This window comes from Cydia amplana, chromosome 4 (genome assembly GCF_948474715.1).
Source record: "Cydia amplana chromosome 4, ilCydAmpl1.1, whole genome shotgun sequence".
Taxonomy (NCBI): Eukaryota; Metazoa; Arthropoda; class Insecta; order Lepidoptera; family Tortricidae; genus Cydia; species Cydia amplana.
In genome coordinates, this window is record NC_086072.1 from 2,541,893 (window position 1) to 2,567,756 (window position 25,864).

The window sequence follows — 25,864 nt, forward strand, 5'->3', positions numbered from 1 at the left end:
TTTGAACACCTTATTACTATAGAATAAGGAGCAAAGCGCAACCACGATGTAGACTGGTTAAGTAGGTATATAACTAAATATGGAATTAAAACTAAATATACTAACTACTAATGAATAAATTTCTAATTTTTGTCAGAGAGTCAAAGTGAACATCAAACCTGTTACTATATCTATTGAGTAAATTGCTCAAGCGTGGTACTGGGGAGTTTGACCCTAACACAGTTCGGCGCTGAGGGCGAGACATTGGTTTGATAGCAAAACGCGGTATTCTTCTAGGTACAGAGAAACGAAAGCTACTCAAGAGTTGTGGACAATCTATACTGTTTCTTATAAGCTTAGTGAGAAATTTTAAATCTAGTAAATCTCTACGGTTCTCAAGAGATAACATTTTAAAAAGTTTTAACCTATCCTTATAAGAGAAAGATCTTTTCGCAAGACCTACCGATCGAGCAAGGTGCCACATAAATCTTTTTTGCAATCTTTCAATCCGAAGACAATGAGTTGCATAATGTGGTCGCCAGACGATACTACCATACTCTAGGTGACTACATACTAGACTATAATAGAGAAGTTTTTTGGTTTGTATCCTACGAAATACCTTTCCATTTCTTATGACGAATCCTAACATACATGAAGCTTTTTTTACTATTGCATCGATGTGAGGAACGAATGTAAGTTTTGTATCAAAGATAATTCCTAGGTCACGTATGGTTTGCACTTTAGGAAGACATTCACCAGCGATATGATATGACGAAGAAACTATATTGATCTTACGAGTAAAACTAATAGAGGAGCATTTTTTGGCATTAAGAGACATACCATTTTCTGAACACCATTTACTAAGCCTTTCAATGTCATCCTGGAGAAGGGCGACATCGGAAGGACAAGTTACCACTCTAGCAAATTTGAGATCGTCTGCATACATGAACGGGATGGAGTGATGAAATTGGGCGGGCAAATCATTAATAAATATATTGAATAATATAGGACCAAGGTGGGAGCCTTGTGGAACACCTGAAGGGATATTATAAGTCTGAGAAGAGAAACCATTAATAACTACATAAAATGATCGATTATGGAGATATGACTCAATCCATTTTAGTAAAGGACCCGTGACGCCGTAGGAAGAAAGCTTCTGAATCAAGACCATATGAGAAACTCGGTCAAATGCCTTGCTAAAGTCGGTATAGATGACGTCGATCTGCTTATTAATATCAACAGCCTTAGTGACAAGCTCAGAGAAGGAGGCAAGATTGGTGAAAGTTGACCGCGCAGGGACAAAACCATGTTGGTGTTCAGTTATATACTGTTTGAAGTGACATTGAATAAAAGGACAGATAAGGGATTCGAAGATTTTGGCAAAAGTAGAAAGTATAGATATAGGTCTATAATTCTTTACTACACTAATATCCTCGGCCTTGTGTATTGGGATAACTTTAGCCCTTTTCCATATATCTGGAAAAATACCAGTTACAAGCGATTCACGATAAATAATATATAACGGATAAGATAATGTTTTTGAGCAATTAGATATAAAAAATGGGGGGATGCCGTCAGGGCCAGCCCCTTTAGCAGCATCAAGGTGTTTCAGTTTTTTATTGATCGAGTCAAGATTTAATGTTACGTTATTAAGACATTCAGATGATCTTATGACACCGGCCATATTAAAGTTATTGCTGTCATCCTCCCTGTAAACTGATGAAAAGTATTGAGCAAATAAATTACAAATCTCTGATCCTTCCGAGCTTACAGTAACCCCATCTGTCATCGAAGCAGGAAAGCTACTCACACCTCCTCGTTTTGCTTTTATGAAGGACCAGAAATATTTTGGATTATTATGTATATTATTCTCAACGTGAGAAATATAAGAATTATAGCAAGAGATTGCATAAGTGTCACATCTTTTTCTTAGTAACTTAAATTCAATTAGGTCTCGCGGATTATTAAATTTTTTGTAACGTTTTCTTGCTTTATTTTTTTCTTTTAATAGTTTTATAAGAGTACGATTAAACCAAATTGGATATGTATTCGAATGTTTTTTTTTAGAAAAAGGGACCAGTAACATAATTGCATCGTTAAGTACTTCATAGAACGTTGATACCATTTCATTAACATCGTCACATTGTCCAAATAATTCATCCCAGTTTTGACGATCTAAATATTTATTTATGCTGTCATAATCAGCTTTACGAAAGTTTGGAATCAAATGAAGGTTGTTGCTCTTTAAACTATTGGTCTCGATTAAGGGAATAGTGATAACAATGGGCGGATGATGAGAGCCTGGATTGGAAAGAATATCACAAGCATTGGAAACAGATGTAGATATAATATCTGTCAAAACCAGGTCGAGTGTTTTGCCGAAATTATTAAGAATGCCATTACTCTGAACAAGGTTATTTAGATTTGCAAAATCGATTAGCATCTCTTCTGTTAAGGACAAACTAACGTTAAGCGATTGCTGATTATTCGGTTGTGCCCAGTTTATGCGTCCTAGATTAAAGTCTCCTATAAGAATAGTCGAGCTATCAATTGACTCCATGACCTCATTACAGTTTGAGAGGAAATAGTCTAAGGTTGTTTTTACAACAGGTGGAGGTAAGTATACGGCACATAAGGCAATTTTAGTACTGGCACATGAGTTATGCATGGGGAGATCGAGAGTGACCCATAGATCTTCACAGTTTGTTTCCCAACTATACATTCTAACAGGCGCGAACCTTTTCAATATTGCTACAAGAACACCACCACCCTCCTTACAACTATGAAAGCCGGTTGACTCTCGATCCCTCCTGAATACAGTATAGCGGTCATCAAAAAGTTCATGTGACGAAACATTTTTGTTTAGCCAGGTTTCAGTCCAAACTATAACATCATAATTAGAACAACAGACATTGGTATAAATACTATGGGTTTTGGTCCTAAGACCACCTATGTTTTGATAATATATATTAATGTTCGAGAATTTTAAAATAGTTACAACAAATCAGCTTGCTAGGTATCTTAAACTATCTTATTTAAAGAGTCCATATCTCTAATCAGTATATATTCGGAAACGTCAGATTTTCTCACAAAGACGCGGCCTCCTCTCACCCAGACATGCTTATATCCCTTCTCCTTTGCTTTTATTCGAGTTGTCGCATGAAGTGCCTTGTTTGCGAGGCTCAAATGTTCCATAATGTATATCGGGGATTTCTCACCCACAAATCCCATGTGTGACGTGTTCAATTTTTCGGAAACAGGTTTAGATTTGTTGAAGTTAATCGCTGCAGCTAAGAATGAGTCTCGAAGTCTGGGTGTATTAAATTGCACAATAATGGATTTAGGTCGGTTATTGTTGTTATTTGACTTCATGACGCGCGTGCAGTGAGAGACGTCTACTTCTTTTACCTCGCTTTTTACAACCTTCCCTAAGTCCATAACAATTTTGATTAAATTTTCGTTACTTTTTTGGGGTACACACTGTATCTCGACGTTGCTGGCCCGACTCTGTTGTTCTAAGTAATTAAGACGGCCTGTCATATCTTGTAAGGTAGCTGACATTTTATTATTCTGGTCCTGCAGTTCCCTAATTCTTTTTTTATCTTCTTTGTTCTCTTTTTTTATATCCTCGTACTGAAGGTTCATAAAAGTTACAGAATCATTAATCCCCTTTATCTCATCTCGCATTGTTTTTAATTCTCTGTTTAAAATCGCCCCCATGCTCAACGTAAATTTTGCCATTAATATCTCAAATTGGTTCTCCATTACCTCCTCTACAATTGTACGTATGCCCTGTTCTGTAATCGGTGCCTCTGATACACCCGGTGGGGACTGTAATGCAGGTCTCTTTCCAGTGCGCACACAAGCGCTGGTGTTGAATCTTATCGGAGTTTGGTCGTCTTTTTTTACTTTAGACGTTGCTGCGCATATGGGGCATATCCAGTCAGTCAGTTCAGAAGACAAGTCAAGACCTAGGCATGTATAATGAAAGCCTTTCTTACACAGACCACATTGTACGAACTTTTCATTTGTGTCAGTCGATGGACAGCAGGCCCATTTCACAACTTGATTGGCCATAATTCAGTGTTAGTAGAATAGCGCGAAGAAAAAAGTTTTTTATTTTTATTTTCTTTAATATAAATCATGCACTGTAATAAATGCTCACGCACTGGAGAGCGCCAGATGATGTACATTACCATGTAAACTTCCACCGAAAATTGGTTTGAACGAGATCTAGCAAGTAGTTTTTTTTTAATACGTCATAAATCGCCTAAATACGGAACCCTTCATGGGCGAGTCCGACTCGCACTTGGCCGCTTTTTATTTTTATTATCTTAGAACTCAGGTTTCTCTTACACAAAATCTGCTTGGTTTATCTCTTCAGGATCATTCTTTATTCAAATTCAAATTTAAAATATACTTTATTCATGTAGGCCTAGCAACAAGCACTTATGAATAGTAATCAGGTATTACATATGTACATATTATCTTAATCTAATATTATCAGAGCAATTTATTGATGTTAATATTATTCCATAATAACATTGGATTATCATACAAATCAAATTTAACACTAAGAATTTCACAAAAAGATCGTCAAACATAAAAAAAAATTGTATAAAAAATATTAGTCTAGAATTAATAGAATAAAATCTAAATGTCAAAAAAAAAGAAGTACATACATCGAAATATCCATTTCCTCATCATTAATCAAATATACCTAATAAATAATCATTTCGAATAACAATTAATTTTCTTAATTTTTACTAATAGCTTCTGCCCGCGACTTCATCTGTGGGGAATAATGATTTCAATGTTAAATATATCCTATAAATAGATATACTGTCCTTCTCTAGGACTCAACCTGTCTCCATACCAAATATCATCTAAATCGGTTCAGCGGTTTTAAGCGTACAGAGTTGACAAATATACAGAAAGTTAGTTCACATTTAGGTACCTATAACATTCAGCAGGTATTTTGTATGTTTGAAAAACGCAAACGTAGGGCGGACGAGGTTCTCCCAACTGAATACTGAGAAATGAGGATAACAGTTACGAATTAAGTATTGAAAAGCAGCTAAAATATTATATTAAAGGCTAAAAAATTGCCCACTTACACTGGAGCGCCTAAGACTTTGCCTCAAAGTAGGTAAGCCTTCGGAACTGCATTCGGGCGGAGATGAGATGACGGACTGTCGACTTATCAGCCGTTTGTTCGACCCTGATAACGCCGGCCAATATTTACCGCGCAGACGTAATGCGAACAAGGTGCACAAATACTGAAACTGAGAAATGAGGATAACAATTACGAATTACGTTTCTAGCGAAAGTAGCTAAAAGATTACAGTATATATATATGTCGGAGAATGGCTGAAATGTGCCATCTATTGCCTTCAAGAGGCGTTTCATCACGCAATCTTTGACAAATAGAGCAAACTAGGGTGTTATGTGTACACCTGAGTGGCATTCGGCGCAGTTCCGCCAAGGCGTCATAGAGTGCGCTGTCAAAAACAAATGAAATCCAGAACAGTTGAAGTCATGCTGTCAATCAATCATCAGGGGAGAACTCGATGAGAAAGAACGGGAGAAGATGACGTCTGTGACGGTTCCTGGGTCTAATCCACTGGTTTGCTTTGAATAAGAAGTGTAACGTGTGCTATGATTTGTAATCAGTCTTATCCAGTAAAGACTGAGTTGAATAACGCATTTCATTCACGAGGGCTCGCCATCCATGATTGAAGGTCCTGATGTGCTCCTGATAGTATGATACGCCCACGATTCCGACATATCCGATCCGATATGAGGCAAAAAATAGATAAGGTATCTTATTTGCGGTAAAATTCGCGTAATGTAAATAGAATAAGCAGGTACCATCATGCTAATGTACATATTTCTGATCTAAATAGTGTTATATGCTTCTCTTTGGTTTAGATACTGTATAATAATAAAACTAGCGTGGTTAAGAGGTAAGTGGACTATTTACTGCTTCTGCATACAATCGTAGTACCGTATCGATATCCTCTTAAAAGAAGTAGTAAAAGTCCGTCTGCTTACATGCTTATTATTTTGTGTCACTTCCATAATTATAAATAAACTAAATAAACTACTGCAAATTGTAGGTTCGTTGACTGAATACTTAAATATACCTACCTACCTAATGTGAAAATCTCGTTCGTTAATGTAATTTAGATATATCAACATTGCGGTAGGTATTTTCTACTTAAATATGACCGGAACAAAAGATTTACATTGCCATCGAGAGAAGACAACCAATTTATTATACATTAACCAATCAAAGAACAAATTAGTATTAATTCAGAGCGTTCAGGATATTTCAATTAAAGCCGTTGTTCCCATGCGGGCTGCGCTCGGAGCGCCAATGAATTTGCCATTAACTTCTGTCACTGATTCAGTTTTGATGGTTACTTATGAATTTAATTTAGAATTTAGCTTGAGCGGAATTTTAAAGCAGGATCGGTTCAGGACGCCGATTCTGATTAACAGATTTGATATGGTTTTGATCTTGTTATAATGTAATGTTTGACGACCATGATGAGAAGATAAACATATTTTAACGAATGTAGCAAAGTTAGTGTAATTTTTATCGTGAAATAAAGAAATCTAAATCGAATCAATCTTTAGCTTAAGCTATTATTGTGAAGCGCTTAGTAAGTCGTGACTGGTATTAGAAGTGTTTTTATTGAAAACGCTAGATTACTTGAAGGCAGGAAGTAGGTATACAGTGTGTAAATCCAATACGGGCGAATATTTAAACGGTGGTTAGCATAGGACCTAAAAAGTATATTGAGATAGATTTTACTTAGAAATGCATTGAAAATTTTAACCATACAAAATAATTCGGCCCGCAATGTAATACACCACACAAGTTACGGGATACGAGCTTTTTAAAGTAACTGTCAACGCTTGTTGGCAGTTACTATAAAAAGCTCGTATCTAGTAATGTCATGTCATCTTCTGTTTCTTAATGTTTGCAGTATATTGCTGCTCGGTACATGTGGAAAAAATTAATCACGGGGTCATAATTAAGTGTAACTTAAAAAAACATTTTAATTAATGATAAGACGGGTAAATTTTATATCTGGTTTAATTTATTGCCCGTATTAGACTTACACACTGTATGTATAGGTACATAAATTATTTAAATAATAACAAATTTTACTCGACAAACAAATAAGTTGAATGAATACAAGCTAAAATACACAGTAAAAGTGCCTCAAATTTGTACCGAAATCCCTAAAAAAGCGGCCAAGTGCGAGTCGGACTCGCCCATGAAGGGTTCCGTATTTAGGCGATTTATAACGTATAAAAAAAAAACTACTTACTAGATCTCGTTCAAACCAATTTTCGGTGGAAGTTTACATGGTAATGTACATCATATATTTTTTTTAGTTTTATCATTCTCTTATTTTAGAAGTTACAGGGGGGGGGGGGGGGACACACATTTTACCACTTTGGAAGTGTCTCTCGCGCAAACTATTCAGTTTAGAAAAAAATGATATTAGAAACCTCAATATCATTTTTGAAGACCTATCTATAGATACCCCACACGTATGGGTTTGATGAAAAAAAAATTTTTGAGTTTCAGTTCGAAGTATGGGGAACCCCAAAAATTTATTGTCTTTTTTCTATTTTTGTGTGAAAATCCTTATGCGGTTCACAGAATACATCTACTTACCAAGTTTCAACAGTATAGTTCTTATAGTTTCGGAGAAAAGTGGCTGTGACATACGGACGGACAGACAGACGGACAGACAGACAGACAGACAGACAGACAGACAGACAGACAGACAGACAGACATGACGAATCTATAAGGGTTCCGTTTTTTGCCATTTGGCTACGGAACCCTAAAAACAGACATTTCTGTTGAATTTGGTACGCCCGGCAAACAAATAGGTTATCAAATTGGTTTTAAATTAAGGTATTAAGTAGACTGACTTGGCCTTCCTGTATGCTATAACTGATATAAGTACCATTTGACGACGATGACGACAACATATTGAATTATAGGACAAAATATAATAATTAAATTCCATAAAAAAAATGTGTGTCTAATGATGACGGATGTCGCGTAAGACGTGTCGCCGCTAATGCAGCCATTCGTTACGCAGCAGATCTCGCTGGAAGGGTTGATCCCATCGCTTGAGGTCCCTAATCGATGCCAGTGCTCAGCCTTTATGTGAAAAACTCGCTGATTTATAGATTACAAGTACCTAACGAAGAGTTCCACAAGGCTTGATACTTGGTCCGCTGCTCTATTTTATGTGCTTTGTCGTTAGGTCCGCCGGTTACCGCGATTGTACGGGTGTAAACAGTTTTTTCATCACACTTGCTCGTGAAAGGTGTCATTGCACGTAGGCGATGCAGTCTGTAAATCCCAAATTTAGACCTCGGGCTGTAATATACGAAATAAATTAGGGAGAAGTTTTATTTGTTTCCCTTATTTTCGCTTCGCTTCCGGCCCAGGCTTCAATTTACGCTGTAAATTTTTGTTTACCGCCCTTAATACACAATCAATGTAATATTTATTGCAACATTAATGGCTATAAATCAATCAATGACTGTCAAGTATGTGTAGGTTTTTTCTTCAATCGAAGTATTGAGATCATTATAAATCACCTGCCTACTCGTATGCTAAGTGTCTGATCTCAATAGGGCTCGCGGTCGAGTCCGTGTTTCGTTTACACGTTTCGAATACCCGTTTCCGAATAACACGTACACGGTTTTCTGGCCCGTTCCGCACGTTTAATTAAGATCCGTTCCCACGGATAAACGGGTATTCGAAGAAACGGATCTTATTTACCCGTGGCTCCGGAGACGTCCTTGACGAGTAGCGAAGGAACGAACCGGCGTAGTTACTTAAGAGCTACAAATGAATAGACAAAAGATTCATCAGGAGTTTCTGTCATATTTAACCTTATTTCGTAGTTCATAGAGTCGAAATTCAATAAACGGTTTTCTGAGCAGGTAGTTTTTGCTTGCAATGTTGCAATAAGAGTAGAAACTTAGAAATACAGTAGGTATACCTACATGCTACTATCAAAATAGTATTTTATATAAGACTTCAAATACTAATACTTTATTAGGGTTTATTATATAACTTGATAGCAATAAATATAAAGTGCTAGTAATAAAAAATAAAAGCAATAAAGAGTACAAAGAGAAGACTGTACGATAAAAACTGGTCATACATGATCTGGTAGGTATACATACAATATTCTTACCAATTGCATATTATTAAACAGTTCTTATATTTTTAAAAATTTGTAGATATAAGTCCTATAAGTATAATTATAATTAAAATTCAATCAATTGTCAATCATATTACTGATATTACCAACAATGTATGTGTGTGTATCTGCCGCTGCATTTGTTACAATTTCTTGTGTAGACGTGTTCACCTTATTTACACCAACATAAAGCTTATAATTGGTTGTGGCAGTTCTGATAATGGTTTGGGAACCTACTTGTTTTCGGCGATATCAGACAAAAGGGTATTGGAAAACAACACGTTCTAATGAATGGAACACCAGCGGCCGGCATTTATTACCTGAACACTCGTGTGAAAGTGACCCAAGTGAACATGAATGATTACCAATTTTGAGATTTATCTTAATGTTCTTAACAATATAATCGCTAGGTAACCAAGGTGGCATGGGTTTATAAGGTTCTCGCGTGAAATCCGTTTCGAATGCCGCTTGTGTGTACTTTTTTTTGCGTCGTTGGCAGATTTGCTGTTTTCGCTCAGCAGTAAATTGATAATAATAAGAAATAACTACGAAGTAATTCATACTTATTTTCTTAACTGTTATTTTTAACTAATATAGGTAGTATTTGTCTGCACATCTATTCTTCACGAAACTATATTACTTACACAATTATACATGTATGAAATGTATTTCTTTGATTGAAATATAATTATAATAATTAATAACGAATATGTTAGCTTAAAAGCAATAATAGTAAAAAAAATAAGGTTTTAATTTAAACTAGGGACGAGTAGGTTTAAAATTAAAAATAGTAAACAATATAGGATAGGGACACCTACTTCGATTAATATATTGTATAGTTGGCTAAATATGTTATATCAACACAGTTACAAATAATTAAAAAAAAATCGTACGCCAAACCAACGCCAAGTCAACATTCAATATTAGACCTTACATACCCAGACCTAGAGCATTGATTGGGTCAACCTGTTTCGGATCCGTTCGGGCCGGTGTTAAGTACCCGTGTAAACGGAGATACGTATCTGAGAAACGTGTCTTGGGAACGTTTATTGGATACGTATCCGGATCCCGGCGGTTCCGTGTAAACCGTGTTCTTAGTACCGCCGGGCTTAAGAACACGGGTATTTGTTTCGGCGTGTAACACGGATACCGGGAGCCCTAGATCTCAATACCTAACAATGTAAAAGATGTCAGAGCTAAAATTAAACTAACGGAAAACCATAGAATCCATAGATAGAATGCAAAATATCAAGATTACTAGTAAATATTAGCTAGATTTGTGAGACAGGGAAAAGATTGGTCGACCGATAGTGGGACTTGCACCTTTCCACCTCATTAATCCAACAATGGTGGTGATTAACGAGTGTACAAAAACCCTCGACTAGTCGACTCACTGCAGGTCTACAGAATCACACAAAACGTAATTTTTGGTATTTACATATATAAGTAACAAACGTGTACGTGCAAAGTTGGTGAAAGACAAACCGCAATGTCAAAACGATAAGGAAATGTTGGTACGCTATTCATAATTTGCTTACTTCTTTTTAGCTACTTTTTTATTCGCCAAATAGAGCAAGAATGATAACAAGACTTATCAAATTCACATTAATTAAAACTCGCAACAGCGTCTCACAAAGAAGTATAAAAATATTGTTATAAATTATCATGTCAAAGAAACATCAACACAAAGCCTTAAAATAAACAGAGATAACAGATAAGGCGGACGTCGTCGTCTCAGTCGCACACGAGCCATGGACAATTTCGGTTACCGCGAGATGGCTTGGTCTACCCCCTCTACCGTTTCCTCGAGCCGCATGTCCACGCGATCTCGTCTCACCAGCAGTATCAGGGTTCGAGATGAAGAATTTCCCCTCAACACATCCTACAGATACCTACGAAACCCCGACCTAGTTGAAGCTTCCCGAGAGAAATCTAAAGATTACTTGTTCGTTGGACCATCTCCGCCAGCCGAAGATGCGGTGCATATGTTCCATAATTTTGTTGTATTGCCCACGGACCCTGAAGCCAAGCTCACTGCGGAAACAATTAGGCGGGCCTTGTGTGGACGCGCCTTTACCTTGGGCGCTGGAAGATTCTTCGACGATGTGGAATGTGGTCTGGTCACCGTAGATAACATAGAGGAACATATTACATCTGCCCCGGAAGGCGTATTGAATTTAACATTGTTATGGGCGGCATTTCTGTCGCGTGACGAATTGCTGCCACTCATTTTAAGTGCTGGAGCAGATATACACTCGGCAGAACCACTGGGGCTCTCAGCTCTACACTTGGCTGCCTTTAGCGGCGCAGCGAGGTCAGCAGTGTTCTTAATTTCTCAAGGTGCCGATCCAGACTTTACCCCTAAATATTTCGCTCCCTTACACTGCGCTGCGTTTGGAAATTCCGTGGAAGTAGCTGAAGTTTTAATAGCAAGCGGCGCTTCCTTACATGCAGTCGTACAGAGAGCCGGCTGCGAAGATAACCTCGTCCATTGTGCAGTTAGGTGCGATGCAATAGAGTGCATGGAACTGTTTATAGATAAGGGTGTTGATCCAGGCTACGTGACTTCAGGTGGATTTAATGCATTACATTTGGCGGCAGACCTCGGCGCGCAACGATGTCTCACATACTTGTTAAAAGCAACCAAGATTCCCGTAAATGGGTTGACAAAGCTGCGAGACAAAGAATGCACCGCACTACATCTGGCCGCCGCTAGAGGCTACCACGAATGCGTAGAAATACTGTTAGCAGAAGGTGCCAAGGCTTATACAAAGAATTTCAAAGGTTTTACTGCGTTACATCTTGCTGCCATGTGCGGAAGTTTGGAGTGTGTCGAATTGTTACTTAGAGATGGTAACGCTGATGCAAACGCAGAGGATTACGAAAAACGGACAGCTCTTCACGCTGCACTCAGCAACTCGGAACGCGCGTGCGATATTATAGAAGTGCTCGCAGGTTGGGGGGCACAAGTCAATAAAAAAGATGAGTACGGCATATCTCCGCTACACAAGGCGGCAAATGATGGTTTAACACAATGCGTGGAGACTTTGATCTATCTTGGCGCAGATGTTACTTCTAAATCGAAAAAAGGACAAACAGCATTAAGTGTAATCGCAAGAAAAACTCCAAAGTCTTTAGCTATTTTAAGACATAATTTGGATAGCGGAATATCACTCAGTATTCCAAAAGCGGCTAACGAAGAAGTTGAAGTAGAATTTGACTTCGGACGTTTGTTGAAGTTCTCATACCCTCGAGAGATTACATACTTGAACAGTTTGATCGACGAAGGGCAGAAAGACATTTTATTGCACCCACTCTGCTCTGCGTTTTTGTTTATGAAGTGGGGAAAGATAAGAAAATTTTATTTGGCAAGACTTATCTTTTGCTTCCTATTTGTAACATTTTTATCAAGTTACGCTCTAACTGCCGTAGTCATTACCTGTAGAGGTAATTTTACAACGAAATATGGTGTAAAGAATGAACTTTGTCAAAAACAGTCATTGTTGGGTGACATTTTGGAGGAAAATCCGATAGAGTTCGAAAGATGGGTGTTAATGGGGATAACAGTTTTCGAAATTTTTCGAAAGCTTACAGGAATAACTGGTTACTGCAGCATTTATCAGTACTTTACCACTTTTGAGAACATGATGGAATGGTTCGTCTTATTGTCAGTATTTTCACTGTATAATCCCCCTACAAACTACAGTTGGCAGAATCATGTTGGCGGTTATGCTGTTTTGGGAGCGTGGACGAACTTGATGCTGATGATGGGTCAGCTCCCGATGTTCGGCGATTACGTGGCCATGTATCAAAAGGTACTAAAGGAATTCCTGAAGCTGCTATTAGCGTATATTTGTTTACTCATGGGGTTCGCTATTTGCTTCTGTGTCGTGTTCCCTAATGAGGAGATGTTCGCTAATCCATTAATGGGTTTCATCAGTACATTGACTATGATGGTGGGAGAGTTAAATTTGAATATTCTTATCAACGAGCCCGACAAAGATGATCCTCCGTTAGTATTCGAGCTATCGTCACAGATTATTTTCATTCTGTTTCTCATGTTTGTGACTATAATTCTAATGAACTTGCTCGTCGGTATCGCAGTCCACGACATCCAGGGATTAAGGAAGACGGCTGGTTTGTCCAAGCTTGTCCGACAGACGAAACTGATTCTCTTCGTCGAGATGGGTATGTTTAGTCGTTGGTTGCCAAAATGGCTCCACAAGTATGTGTACAGAACAGCTCTGGTGTCTCCGGAGGCTGGCAAGGTCATAATGAGCGTCAAAGCGTTGAACCCTCGCGAGAAACGTCTGCCGACCGACATAATGATGGCCGCTTATGAACTGGCCCAATTAAATAAAATGAAATGCGGAAAATCCGTCCAAGAGGTGTTACACAAAAACAAATATTCTTCAAAGCTCAAGAAAGGTGATACATCAGATCAAAACGTCAGTATAGAAATTAAAGGCATGCATGAGAAGCTAGATCAGACTACGTTTAATCTGAAGAAGATAGACCAAGAGATGAGGCATCTGAATACTTTGCTGATGGAGCAACATTCGCTTTTGCAGACCTTGATGAAGAGTCAGGTCGACTCTCGGGTCGTGTCGTGCTACACTGCTTCTACGGCGTACCCTGAATCCCCGGTGTTCTTTTCTTATGATGCTCAGAAACTACAACAAAATACACAAGATTACGAATAGGTGTAAACAGTGTTTTTATTAATAAGTATATGATAATAAAATATTCGTTAAGATTATTGTTTGTTTTGCTTATTTTTTATCTTTCTACTAAGATGTTTAAATCCCTTTGGGCATTAACATGTGTAATCAAGTGCCGCAGAGGTTCACGAGCAAGAACCGTGTTTATTGTGCAATTAAAACTGTAGATTTACAGTACCTACTTAGTTTTTACAAATTAAATACGAGTAGAGTACACTTTTCAATCAGCTTTACACATGCAAATGCCGATTTGTGACAGTTCGAAGGTGTGTGACGGTTATTCCCTCAGTGTATGACTGCACCGCCCTAATACACGGCACGAGGCACGAGAGATATTACTCATCTGACAGCTATGAAATAGTATTAAGATGTCCTATGAAAGTTGTCAATTTTCCCACGACATGTGAGGTCGTTGCTTACAAGTATGCTTCCAATAAATTTCGCAAGCCAATAGGAGCTACTCGTACAATTTTATTATCGTTCAATTCACAAAGCTTGATCGGCCTATAAACTCAGGCGTCTGTTATAATATAAGTTAGGTGATCATTATTGTTGAAATTCAAAAGGACCGTGGACAAGTTCTTATTCGACATGTTTTGTTACTTAATTGAAAATCGTTTACCTTGTTTGACATACCTAATTGATAATCTTTAGCCCTGATAGCAATTCGTTTTCCCTTGGGAAATTTAATCCCCCCAAAGATTAAACGTAAACGTAGCGTTATAGATTCGAGAGGTTCACGTCCGTTTCTTGTTCATTGTGGTGCTTTGTTTATCATGTAAACAACAGATTTCGGGGCCAAGCATTTGCATTTCTTTTCGTCCTTATACAACAATGGTTTAAGCTGCCTTCATTAGGAAAGAAATTATGTATACGATAACATAAATTCTTTAGGATCTTAGCTTGAATATTAATGAAAAAATCTTGCGAACAATATTATTTTCCAGGGTAGGTCGAAAAGAAATTACATTAAGTACCTATCCCTGGTTATCTGCCATAACTTTATGATATAATAGTATGGTCAGTTCCAAAAATGGACGTCCGTCGCACGCCCGGTGCGCCGCAATTACAAGTTATATTAGTTGCCATTACAAGTTATATTGTTTGCCGTTTCTAGGAAAAATAGTAAAAAAAATTATATCATCGATTTTCACTGCGAAATCAGTGTTAAAAGTTGCATAGGCTAAATAATATTTTTGGAAATATATAGCTATTAGTAAAGGGTATAGGAAAAATCTTAACTGCCATCAGAAATGTACACTACTTATGATGTTCATAAGATAAAGTTTGTAAATATAAAATAATTACAAACCTTAAGCTTCAAACAAAGAGTTGATAAATTACCAAAGCTCACTGTAAAATATAAAGAGCATCTTATTGACGAGACAGATTTGACGGAATTTTGAGGGTTAAGTTTAGATAGTAAATTGACTTGGAAAGATCAGATAGACATTATATGTACAAAACTTAATAAATTTTCGTATGCTTTATATAACCTGGCTAAAACTGTCAATGAAACAGCAGTACTAACCGCCTACCAGGCCTATGTTACCTCAACTTTGAGATACGGCTTAATATTCTGGGGAAACTCTACAGACCGAGAAATGGCCTTTAAGGCACAGAAAAAATGTTTACGTTCAGTTTGTCGAGTTCCACAAATCGAAACCTGCAAACCGATTTTCATTAGGCTCAGCATACTGACATTACCCTGCCTGTATATTTACGAAGCAGCGGTATATGTTAAAAATAATATTAGCCAATTTTCTATTACCAATAGTGCTCGTCGTTGTAACAAAATTTATACAAAATCAATAAAAACGGTTTTTATGGCCAAAAGTATTTTCGGAATGGCCCCTAAACTTTATAACAAACTGCCAGACGATATTACTAAATTAGATGACATAAGACTATTCAAGAAGAATCTGTTTAAATTTTTAGTTAGGAAAGCGTACTACTCGATCGGAGAATACCTGTCTGATTCAGAATATTAGTTAAGTAGATATATGTGAGAATGTAAATTATTAAATTATATATATATATTTTTTTTATAGATTAAGTTTGTAAATATGCATGCACCATCTGGTAAATATTTGTATGCCCTATGGCTAAACATAGTGATACCTTATATATACAATTGTGTGATCTATGAAAACCTATGTTTACAAAGTCCGTCAACCAAATCTTGTCAGTAGTAAAAGGCGGCAAATTTGAAAAATCGCGGGTTAGCAACACTGTGTTCAAATAATTCCAAAACGCGTGTCATCTGTGTTTTATCTGTGGAATGTGGACCGTGAATGACAGCCGTCACCTTATTTGTTTTCATTTGGTTTTCATTCTGAATCGTTTCTGTTTCAAGAGATATTTCTGCTGTCACCATTAAATACCAATACATTAAATAAGAATAAGCAAAGCTAAGGGGCCTACAATGTACAATCATGCTCGTTGATGGTAAACATTACTAAAAATTGAGGTTATGACAAGTATTGGAAGAACACTTTCGAACTTTTAAGATTATGTTCAGTTTTTTTGTTTTAGGGTTAAAAGGCATAAATAAAATTAAAACGTATGCCTAAATCTATCCAACAAGACCATAAATTGTGTCCTGGAAACCGTCCATAGGCCCACATGTCTAATATTTTCAGCAATCAGTTGTGACTATTTACAAAGGTAAACCTTTTAAACAGTATTAAGAGCCTTGATTATATCGCCGTTCTTTCGCAATATCTACCTAATCCATACATGTTTGTTGCAGGATTAAATCTTGCCCAATATAAGGCGTTCGTAGTAGGTAGTATCTTTTCAGACAATACTTACCTATGGCGGTTTATGTACGTGTACAACGCAACCAAGTCGAAAAGTGACCCTTATCTTATTTACCTTTAAATTAAATAAACACCCAAATATCAGTTGTTTTATTTTTAATATGTATATTGTACAATATATACCAATCAAAAAAATTACACAGGTATGTCATATTCGTCCAGAACAGTACACTAATTTACATTAACAAGTGGCATATTATATTGTAAATAACAAATATATGCACTATCTAATTATCTGCATTTTGATATGATTTTATTTTAGTAAACTTAGAAGACATAGATAGGGAACAAAGAGAATATAAGCACTACGATAGGGAGGTGTTTTTGATATCTTCAAATTTGTTCATCATTTTGATTAACATTGTTTTAACATCGCTTTTAAATTGTCCGTCCATGTTTCAATTTTTTTCAATAAACCGCGAGTGACAATTTGAATTGACGTACGCAGGGCGCGCTCAGCGGAAAAAAAACTGTTGGTTCGATGTACATTGCTGCTTTTCTTAGCACAATACTGCTCTTTGAGTGTTGCCCTACTTTAGTTTGCTTTACATTGCTACTGACAAGATTTGGTTGACGGACTATAAATATATGATTTATTTATGATTTATGATTTATAATCACTAAAATAAAATCTGCCCAAAATCACATACTAAAAATCATCGACTTCCAGGTTTTTCCAAGTTTTCCGACCTTTCGTCTACAAACAAATGTAATTTTTATAAATTAAAATACTGCGTAAATTTATGTAATAATTCAAAAATTTATTAGTTTCACTATTGAAATAATATACAGGAACAAATAGAATTTGTTTAACCTTTAATCTGTGAGCTGTCTAATGCTTTGTAGACATTTGGCAACACTATGCATTTAAGGGTTAAAGCAATGTTTTATTCTGGGCGGCGGCCGCAGTGGACGCGCTTCTCGAGATAAGTATTATTCATAATTCATAACAAGCTGGAACAGTGCGGGGGTCATTTCCAATTCAAACGCCACACATCCGTTTGTTTTAGCCAGGTCGGACATTTTACTTGTTAAGTAACTAAATTATAGTTATTTTTTATAATTATATGTCAAGAACTGTAATAAATACGTTTATGAATATATAAACATAATTGTATTTACCAAAGTGCCACATATTGTCTGTTCCATATGCCAGTTACTCGAATTTCTGTTTCAGATTCACCTAAATTGGCACAAATTAAACGCAATTCAGTCATCCAAACAAAACAGTGTCAATCAAAAGCTAGGCCGTTTCAGGTCGAATTTGCCTCGAGTTAGCGAAGTTGTTAACTCCATGTGAGGTAGGTAATGCAGTTTGTATGTTGGACGAGCCTGAATCAGTTACCTGTTCGGATCCGGTTAGGCTCTGATGGAGTTCTGTTTGAAAGCCGAAAACTTGTAGGAACAATTGAACGTGAATATGTGTCCTTAACGCTGAATCTTACGTGAGCTGATCTTGCTCTAATCATGATGAAAATTGATATCTGAGGATCCGAAAGGTACCTAATAATACCTTTATATGAATTCGTAGTCAAATTTGTATAAAAGGCCGCCATTTGGATTTCTTAACTTTTGTTATGATCATATAAAAATATGATATCTGAGAATTCGAAAGCCTCCTTAATATGAACTCGTAGTCAAAATTGTAAAAAATTACCGCTATGTTTAATTTCTTTATTTTTGGTATGATCATGTTAAAATTGAGGTATGAGGATCTGAAATGCCTTTTAACATAAATCCGTAGTGGAAATGATAAAAAGACGGCAGCCATCTTGAATTTCCTCATTTTTTATTCAAACGTGTCGAAAATTAAATAGATGTCTATGAATCTAAGTACTCTATATAGTTTTTGGCGAACCGTGAGTTCTCAGTTCGGGGCCAACTACTAGTATTACTAATATTAACTGTACCTAAGTAGTAGGTACAGTGGGCCAAGAAACGGGTCTACCAGTTTTGGACAAAAGTTTCTGCGAGATCTAACGATCGCTAAGGTTGACAATTGTCACTGACATAATATGTCAATCGACCTTGTTGTCTCATGACGTTCAAACGAACCTCAACCGTAGGGTGGTAAACCCAGGGTAAACCACATTTTTGGCCGACTGTACAAGAAAGTGTCCCATACCTTCACCCTCTGTCTAGCGTTAACACAACTTTGTTTTGCAGTAAGCGATTAACCTACCTACCCACTTAACCCAATTCTACCCTCATCACGCTTGTATCAAAAATGACATCTTGATTAAATTACCAAGAATTAAGCCACTGGCATCTTACCCCAAAACACTATTCTAACTCTAGTGAGGGGAAAAACAGTATAAAATAATTAGTTTTCAGCAAATTTTACACCTTGATTGTATAAAAATAAGGTATGTTTTCGCTTGGACGATTAAATAACCTGTCCCGTTTAAACCTGACTTTATATTCGCTAATGAGACTGAACGCTACGTTTTATAATTGAATTCTTTTCAGACAGTCCCATTGTTACTGTCCCAGGCAAACTAAAGGAAATAATGAAGCTTTTGAAACTTTTAATATCGTTTTATCAAAGGTATTTGCAGTTAAAACGCCTAGAGCGGTATATATGACACCGTAAGATTGTGAACCCGTTAGTTTATAATCGAACGTAGACTAGGTTAGGTTAGATTATAATCTCCCTACCGTCAGTTTATAATGTAACTAGCGAGATTATAATATGACGAGTGTTTACAATTTTACGGTGACATATATATTGTAGGCACTTTTTAAAATTTCAAACATATATTATGAAATGATTTAGAGTTTGTTTTATCAAGCAATTCCAATATTGACACATGTTAAATGTGAAAAAAATGAAAATGAAAAAATGAAAAAATCGTTTATTGGTCACAGTGATGTGGGTCGCTACAATCAAATTATAATAACACGGTAGTTTAATCATGAAATTCATTCATTCACTCGGTGAAATTAATAAAAAACCAGTATATATTTATGCATTTAACATTTAAATAGTTCAAATTGAAATCAATACCTTGCATGCCAGTTCAGGCAGATTTCAATTACAAAATGTAAACATAAAGTAAAATTGCATAGGTACAAAATTTGGCAAGCCTCGAGCATTCAATATAATCGTGGAATAGCGTGCCCAAATTGTTGTTTAATACAATACCTACAGTTGGCATATGTGTCTTCCGCTCTGCATAAACAAGTTAGTTTACGTCTCTGGAGGGGTAAGTCTCGTGAACTTGCCAAGCCTGGAGTGCAATCTGGAGTGGTATTCTGAGCTTACAATTAGTTAAAGTTTTGATATTGTTATGATACAGCCTTAACACGACCTTTGCGTCCTAATAAATGCCTAAAGACGCACCTCGTAGGTCATTTCACGCGCACTTATCAGCGCAAGCATATGACATTAATATCAAAACCTTAACAGATTAGAAAATCAGAATGCCGCTCAGCAGTGCAATCTGCACGTGAACCGAGCCTGCGTCTGCTCACGAGTTTATTATATTAAAGTCTGTCGGAAACTAATTAAATCTTACTGTTTAGTTTACTTATAGGAAAGCCATGCAGTTGTCTGAAGTTAATTAACGTTTTCTATTTCATTGTATATACGGAATAGTATCATGGTTTAAATAAGAGGAATTAACGGAATGTTTGAAAAACTAATTTTCAATGTGACTGTGTGTAACTTTCTTAAAAAACCGGCCAAGTGCGAGTCGGACTCGCGCACGGAGGGTTCCGCACCATCAACAAAAAATAGAGCAAAACAAGCAAAAAAACGGTCACCCATCCAAGTACTAACCCCGCCCGACGTTGCTTAACTTCGGTCAAAAAAACCTTAAAATATTAAAAATAAACCAAAATAAAATAACTTAATATAATATCTTTTTTAAAAAAAGGGAACCGCCTTCAAAAAACCAACCCACTGAAAAGTACAAAATAATTTTTATATGGCACCCCTTTACGTGTCCATGCAGTCCCTATCCCGTCGTAAAGCAAAATTTTGCCAAAAAGTAATGAATACCTAATAATAAGAAAATTAATAATCATCCGGGTAATTACTTAGTTTTTGAAGTCGGTCGGGAAGCGGCGTGTTTTTTTATGTTTTTTTTTATAGGGCACCGCAGTCGCCTGTTACTCGTACCGTGTACCATCGACAATGTCAACGGCTCAACTTTCAAGCAATCCGGAAAAGTAGGTACTTTGCTGCGCTTTTCTTGTTGTTTTGGTCCTCAGCGGTGAGTTATGAGCACTTCACATAACTTACAGAGTGAAAACTTTCGTAGAAAATAGCCCGATGTTAAGCTATGACAATTTACAATCTAGTCGCAAGACATATTTTCACTTCACAGCTGTACCAGATGCCCCGACATATTTCCCTTTTTAACACGCTTTTATTAGGTCGACCTGTATGTAACTAACATGTAATGGAATCTTGCAAGTTAAATTTGATCCACTTCCCGGTTTCCGATTGAGCTGAAATTTTGCATACATATGTAAGTCGGGTGACAATGCAATATTATGGTACCATCGAGCTGATCTGATGATGGAGACAGGAGGTGGCCATAGGAACTCTGTAATGAAACAACGCAACCTAATTGTGTTAGGGGTTTTTAGAATTGTCTCGATGAGTATTAGTTGTCTGTCGTAAGAAAAGTACAGTCAGCGATAAAAGCGTGTACCAAAAATTCAATTTTTGCCAAAAACTTATTGATTTTCAATTTGGCAGTATATTATTACTATAGACACTATCTATAGTAAACGTATGACAAATAATACTTTAAAAAAATTATAGAATTGATATTACGTATATGTCCTTTATCACAAACACAAAAAGTAGTACGACCGTATAGTGAGTGATTTTTAAACTCATTTTCGTAAAACAATGTTTACGCTATAAATATCAGCGCGTCCTCCAAATTCCTTTATTTACCCCGTATCGATGTCAGCGTGACACTGCCTGTCACCTGTCACTCGTGTCTACCCCTCGTAAGCACCTTTGTTACGTTTCGGTTATCTCAGTTCTAGAATAATATGTTAGTCTCTTCAACTGACGTACTTTGGTACTAAGTGTGGAATGTCTTTTAGAGACCGAGATTTGTCTTAAGTCAGTTGTTCGAAACTGTCAACTTTTTGCTCAAACTGACAGGCCGATACCGTCCGGCGGACTGTTAATCAGTGGGCCCCTTTAGGTACATTGAGGCCGTTTCTGAAAGCCCAAAAATTTTCACTGTCTTTAAAATAAACTGAAATTATTATTTTTTGTTACATTATTTGGATAAATGTTATTTTTAACTATACATATTTATTACTAGTAACTTAATTAAAGCTGTTATAATGTTGAAATTGTCTTAAAATTTTAAAACGAATTAAGTCGACACTCTTTGCAAAGCACTTCTTAAGGAAGGTACTTACCGTTTTTAGGCAACAGAAAAGAGCAGATAAAATAACCTCGTTATACTTTTAAGTCGACGCCTACATTGGATGTCTCAAACCCCTAAAATGTATACTTCAACATCGCTCTTATTTTTAATATCTTTTTTGTTAACACCTTTCACAGTTTGACCTTTTTTCAATTAGGACATTTAAATTTAGAGTTTACGTAGGCGCCTTTAAAAGTAATTTAAAACTATTTTTGTCCCTGTAGACGGGTTTATTTCTTCTTCCACGCGTTGTCCCGGCATTTTGCCACGGCTCATGGGAGCCTGGGGTCCGCTTGGCAACTAATCCCAGTAATTGGCGTGGGCACTAGTTTTTACGAAAGCGCCTGCCATCTGACCTTCCAACCCAGAGGGTAAACTAGGCCCGTATTGGGATTAGTACGGTTTCCTCACGATGTTTTCCTTCACCGAAAAGCGACTGGTAAATATCAAATGATATTTCGTACATACTATAAGTTCCGAAAAACTCATTGGTACGAGCCGGGGTTGGAACCCGCGACCTCCGGATTGCAAGTCACACGCTCTTACCGCTAGGCCACCAGCGCTTCAGACGGGTTTATTTCCATTTCAATTAATTTACTTAATTGGCAGAAGAGTTTTTAAGCGATAATTATTAACTTAATAAGAGCGCTTAAGCTTCGGAGAAATACTGATTTTCAATCGCATTTTTCCGTATTTTAATTAAATATTGTAATCAATTTTCTACCTCAATTGAAAGATTCGAATTTAGTTTGTGGCTTAATTAGCTTATAATTAGTTTTACGGATTAAATAATAATTAAACTACCTAATCTACCTTTTTAATTCTTATTAGGTAAGAAAAAAACACTTCAAAGCTCGTTGTGTTATACTTATAATCAAAGGTTGTAAATAAGAACAGCTCTAGTGATATAAATAATTTTGGTCATAGACAAACAGTCAATGAACTCATTATAGTTTTTACCGTGATCCAGGTTTAGAATCCGTTTAGAAATGATTCACAAATTCCATAGAGCAATCGGATCCTTTTGCAGCTGTGGTCACAAAAAATGTCATCACTATTGGGAGATGCTAGAAGCGGCTAAAGAGAAGGGAAAAGCATAGATTGGTAAATAGATGTATTATATTTTTATATTTAAATTCAGAGAAGTCTTCCTTGGTTCTGAAAGTGGGGGAAGCAAAAGTTAGTTCGTTTTACTAAGTGACCTAATACCAACCAAAAAAAAAACATAAGTAAAAAAAATCCTTGTCAAAAGAAATTTCATGCCAAGGGGATGAATAATGACTTGAAATAAAACATCATAGTTTAATTTACCGAAGAGTCACGGAGTCGGTTGAAAATGTGCAGGTAAAATTGTGCAGCTACCTCCGAGGGTACCTACAGAATATGCCTTTGCCTCGCAAGCGAAACCATCAGCGAACGTTTGTATAAAAAAAGCGTAAAGTACATTAAATCGTAAACTCACTTAGTTTTTCTCTTGCGACGTAATAGATTTGTGTCCCAAAATAACTCCGTTGAGAGGCAAAAATCCTCTAAGATCTCACGCTCCGTACATAACGAGCTCTTCAGACGACGCATCGCACGAGCTCGTATCTACATTACACATTTTCACTCTTAATTCTAAGAAATAAGATTCAAATTTGCACATACGTAGTCATATGTGTGGATTTGTTTACCTTTTCGCTGGAGATCCTTTCGAATTAAATATTAAAGTAAATGCAGAGTCGATTTATTTGCTAAATGCAAAGTAAGCCTCCTTGGATATTAATTATTCAGAGAGTTATAGCTAGAATATGTTTACCTTAACTATTTACTTAATGTCGATTAAATTTTAACGGAGTTTGGTCGCAAATTGCATGTGGGAATATTGAACATTTTAGAACGTAAATTTAGGAATTTAGGAATCATTTTCATGGGATTTGTGAAATATAATTTTAACGGATCAATATGCCTGCTGAGTCCCAACATTTTCAGTTACTGTATCCGATTCGCACGTCGCTCCGATGTGCAAGTGGGATGTCGCTATTACAGCATAGCGTCGTCTCGCTCAAACATCGACCGTACGAATCGGATCCAGTGTGCTAAGCGCCTATATCGTCAATATATGACGTAAAGGAGGATGGGCAGATTCGTATGGACACTGGCCTATGAACCAATAAGAATAAGCGACATACCATAGGAAAGGTTTTTTTATATACTCCATTTTTTTGTATGACGAGACTTGTCAAATCTCTGTTTATAAAAAAAATATGACACAAAAAAACATAAGAAAACGAATAAAAAACTAAAATATCGTGACACCAAATCATCCACAATAACAAAACCTTAATGATCTCCGACACAGGAACTTAGTATCGAAAAAAAATATACCTACAGTCACGTTTAAACTCACACTACTTTTTGCGGTGATAACTTTTTTCACACAAAGATTTGGGACTATCTGCCATAGTAAAAGTATTAGAACTTAGAATAAGCTATCCAGTGACATATTGCTTGTCCTTATTGGTCATTAGGCCAATTTGCCCACCCTCCTTTAAATGAAATATATTTATTTGTCAGAATATGGTACTATGATGTGATCTTAAATTAGAATTTGTGGAATTTGTAGGATTTGTAGATAATTAAATAAAGTACTAGGCACTCATTGCTGAAATGATCCATGTATTCGCTATGTGCACGACTGGTGCTGCCCTCATTTTGTCGGACTTTCTACGTTAAATCTTATGGAGTAAAATTAGTTCAAGCGGCTGCCGCTAGTACTAATGTCGGACATTCCATAAGATTACCTGTGTTTGTGACGATCAGCGCCACTTCCCCCTCCACCGACTGCGCACTATGCCAATATTATGAGCATTTTACCCCACTCTACCCTACATAATCTAATACCTTTAAACGAGCAATTCTTGTTTATTTATATATTTATTTATTTATATATATCAGGGATCTCGGAAACGGCTCTAACGATTTCGATGAACGATAATAACGATAACGAAATGATACTACTTATATGGGGGTTTTTGGGGGCGAAAAATCGATCTAGCTAGGTCTTAATATCTCTGGGAAAACGCGCATGTTCGAGTTTTTATATAGCTCGGTCACCCAGATATTATAATGTGCAGTATACAAATAAATGTCTAAGCGTCTTTCTACATTCTACGAACGAAGAAAAGTTGGCACGTCTAATAAATTTGATCGGTTAGCCCCAAGTATATTCCTTGTACGTTTTACGAAATGAGATTTACGTCAAACAATAAATTACGGCCTAAACAATATTAATAAAATAGTAGTTTATGCAACAGTGATATAATAAGGGTTCTTAAAATTCAAGTGTCGAAGTTACAAAACGAGACGTAGTCGAGTTTTGTAAAAAAAGACCCGAGAATTTTAAGAACCAATTATGAGCTGTTGCATACATTACTTTTTCTATGACAGCTGCAGCAAAAAAAAAAAAAAAAAAAAAAAAAAAAAAAAAAAAAAAAAAAAAAGTTATTATTAAAAAAAAAGAGTTATTATTAAAAAAAAAAAGAGTTATTATTAAAAAAAAAGAGTTATTATTTAAAAAAAATTAGAGTTATTATTTAAAAAAAAAAAGAGTTATTATTGTAAATGAAAACATACCTCTTTCAATCAAGATGATCGGAACTTGTATCTTTAAAAAAAATAAAGCAGTTGTATTCTACTCATAAGATGACTG

The 25,864-nt window shown here is 36.4% G+C and overlaps 2 protein-coding genes across 3 annotated transcripts in view; one reads left to right on the plus strand and one right to left on the minus strand.

Moving 5' to 3' along the window:
- Positions 1-25,864, minus strand: part of LOC134663067 (neurogenic protein big brain) — a 158,881-nt gene that overhangs the window by 37,334 nt on the left and 95,683 nt on the right. The window lies entirely within an intron of this gene.
- LOC134647439 (transient receptor potential channel pyrexia-like) lies at positions 10,748-13,931 on the plus strand. Its single transcript, XM_063501787.1, has one exon. It carries the CDS (start codon positions 10,980-10,982, stop codon positions 13,929-13,931), a length of 2,952 nt encoding a protein of 983 aa, XP_063357857.1. The 5' UTR covers positions 10,748-10,979.

Bases quoted from the DNA above. Each gene is read 5' to 3' on its own strand.
- LOC134647439 (XM_063501787.1), top strand. From the start codon at position 10,980: ATGGACAATTTCGGTTACCGCGAGATGGCTTGGTCTACCCCCTCTACC.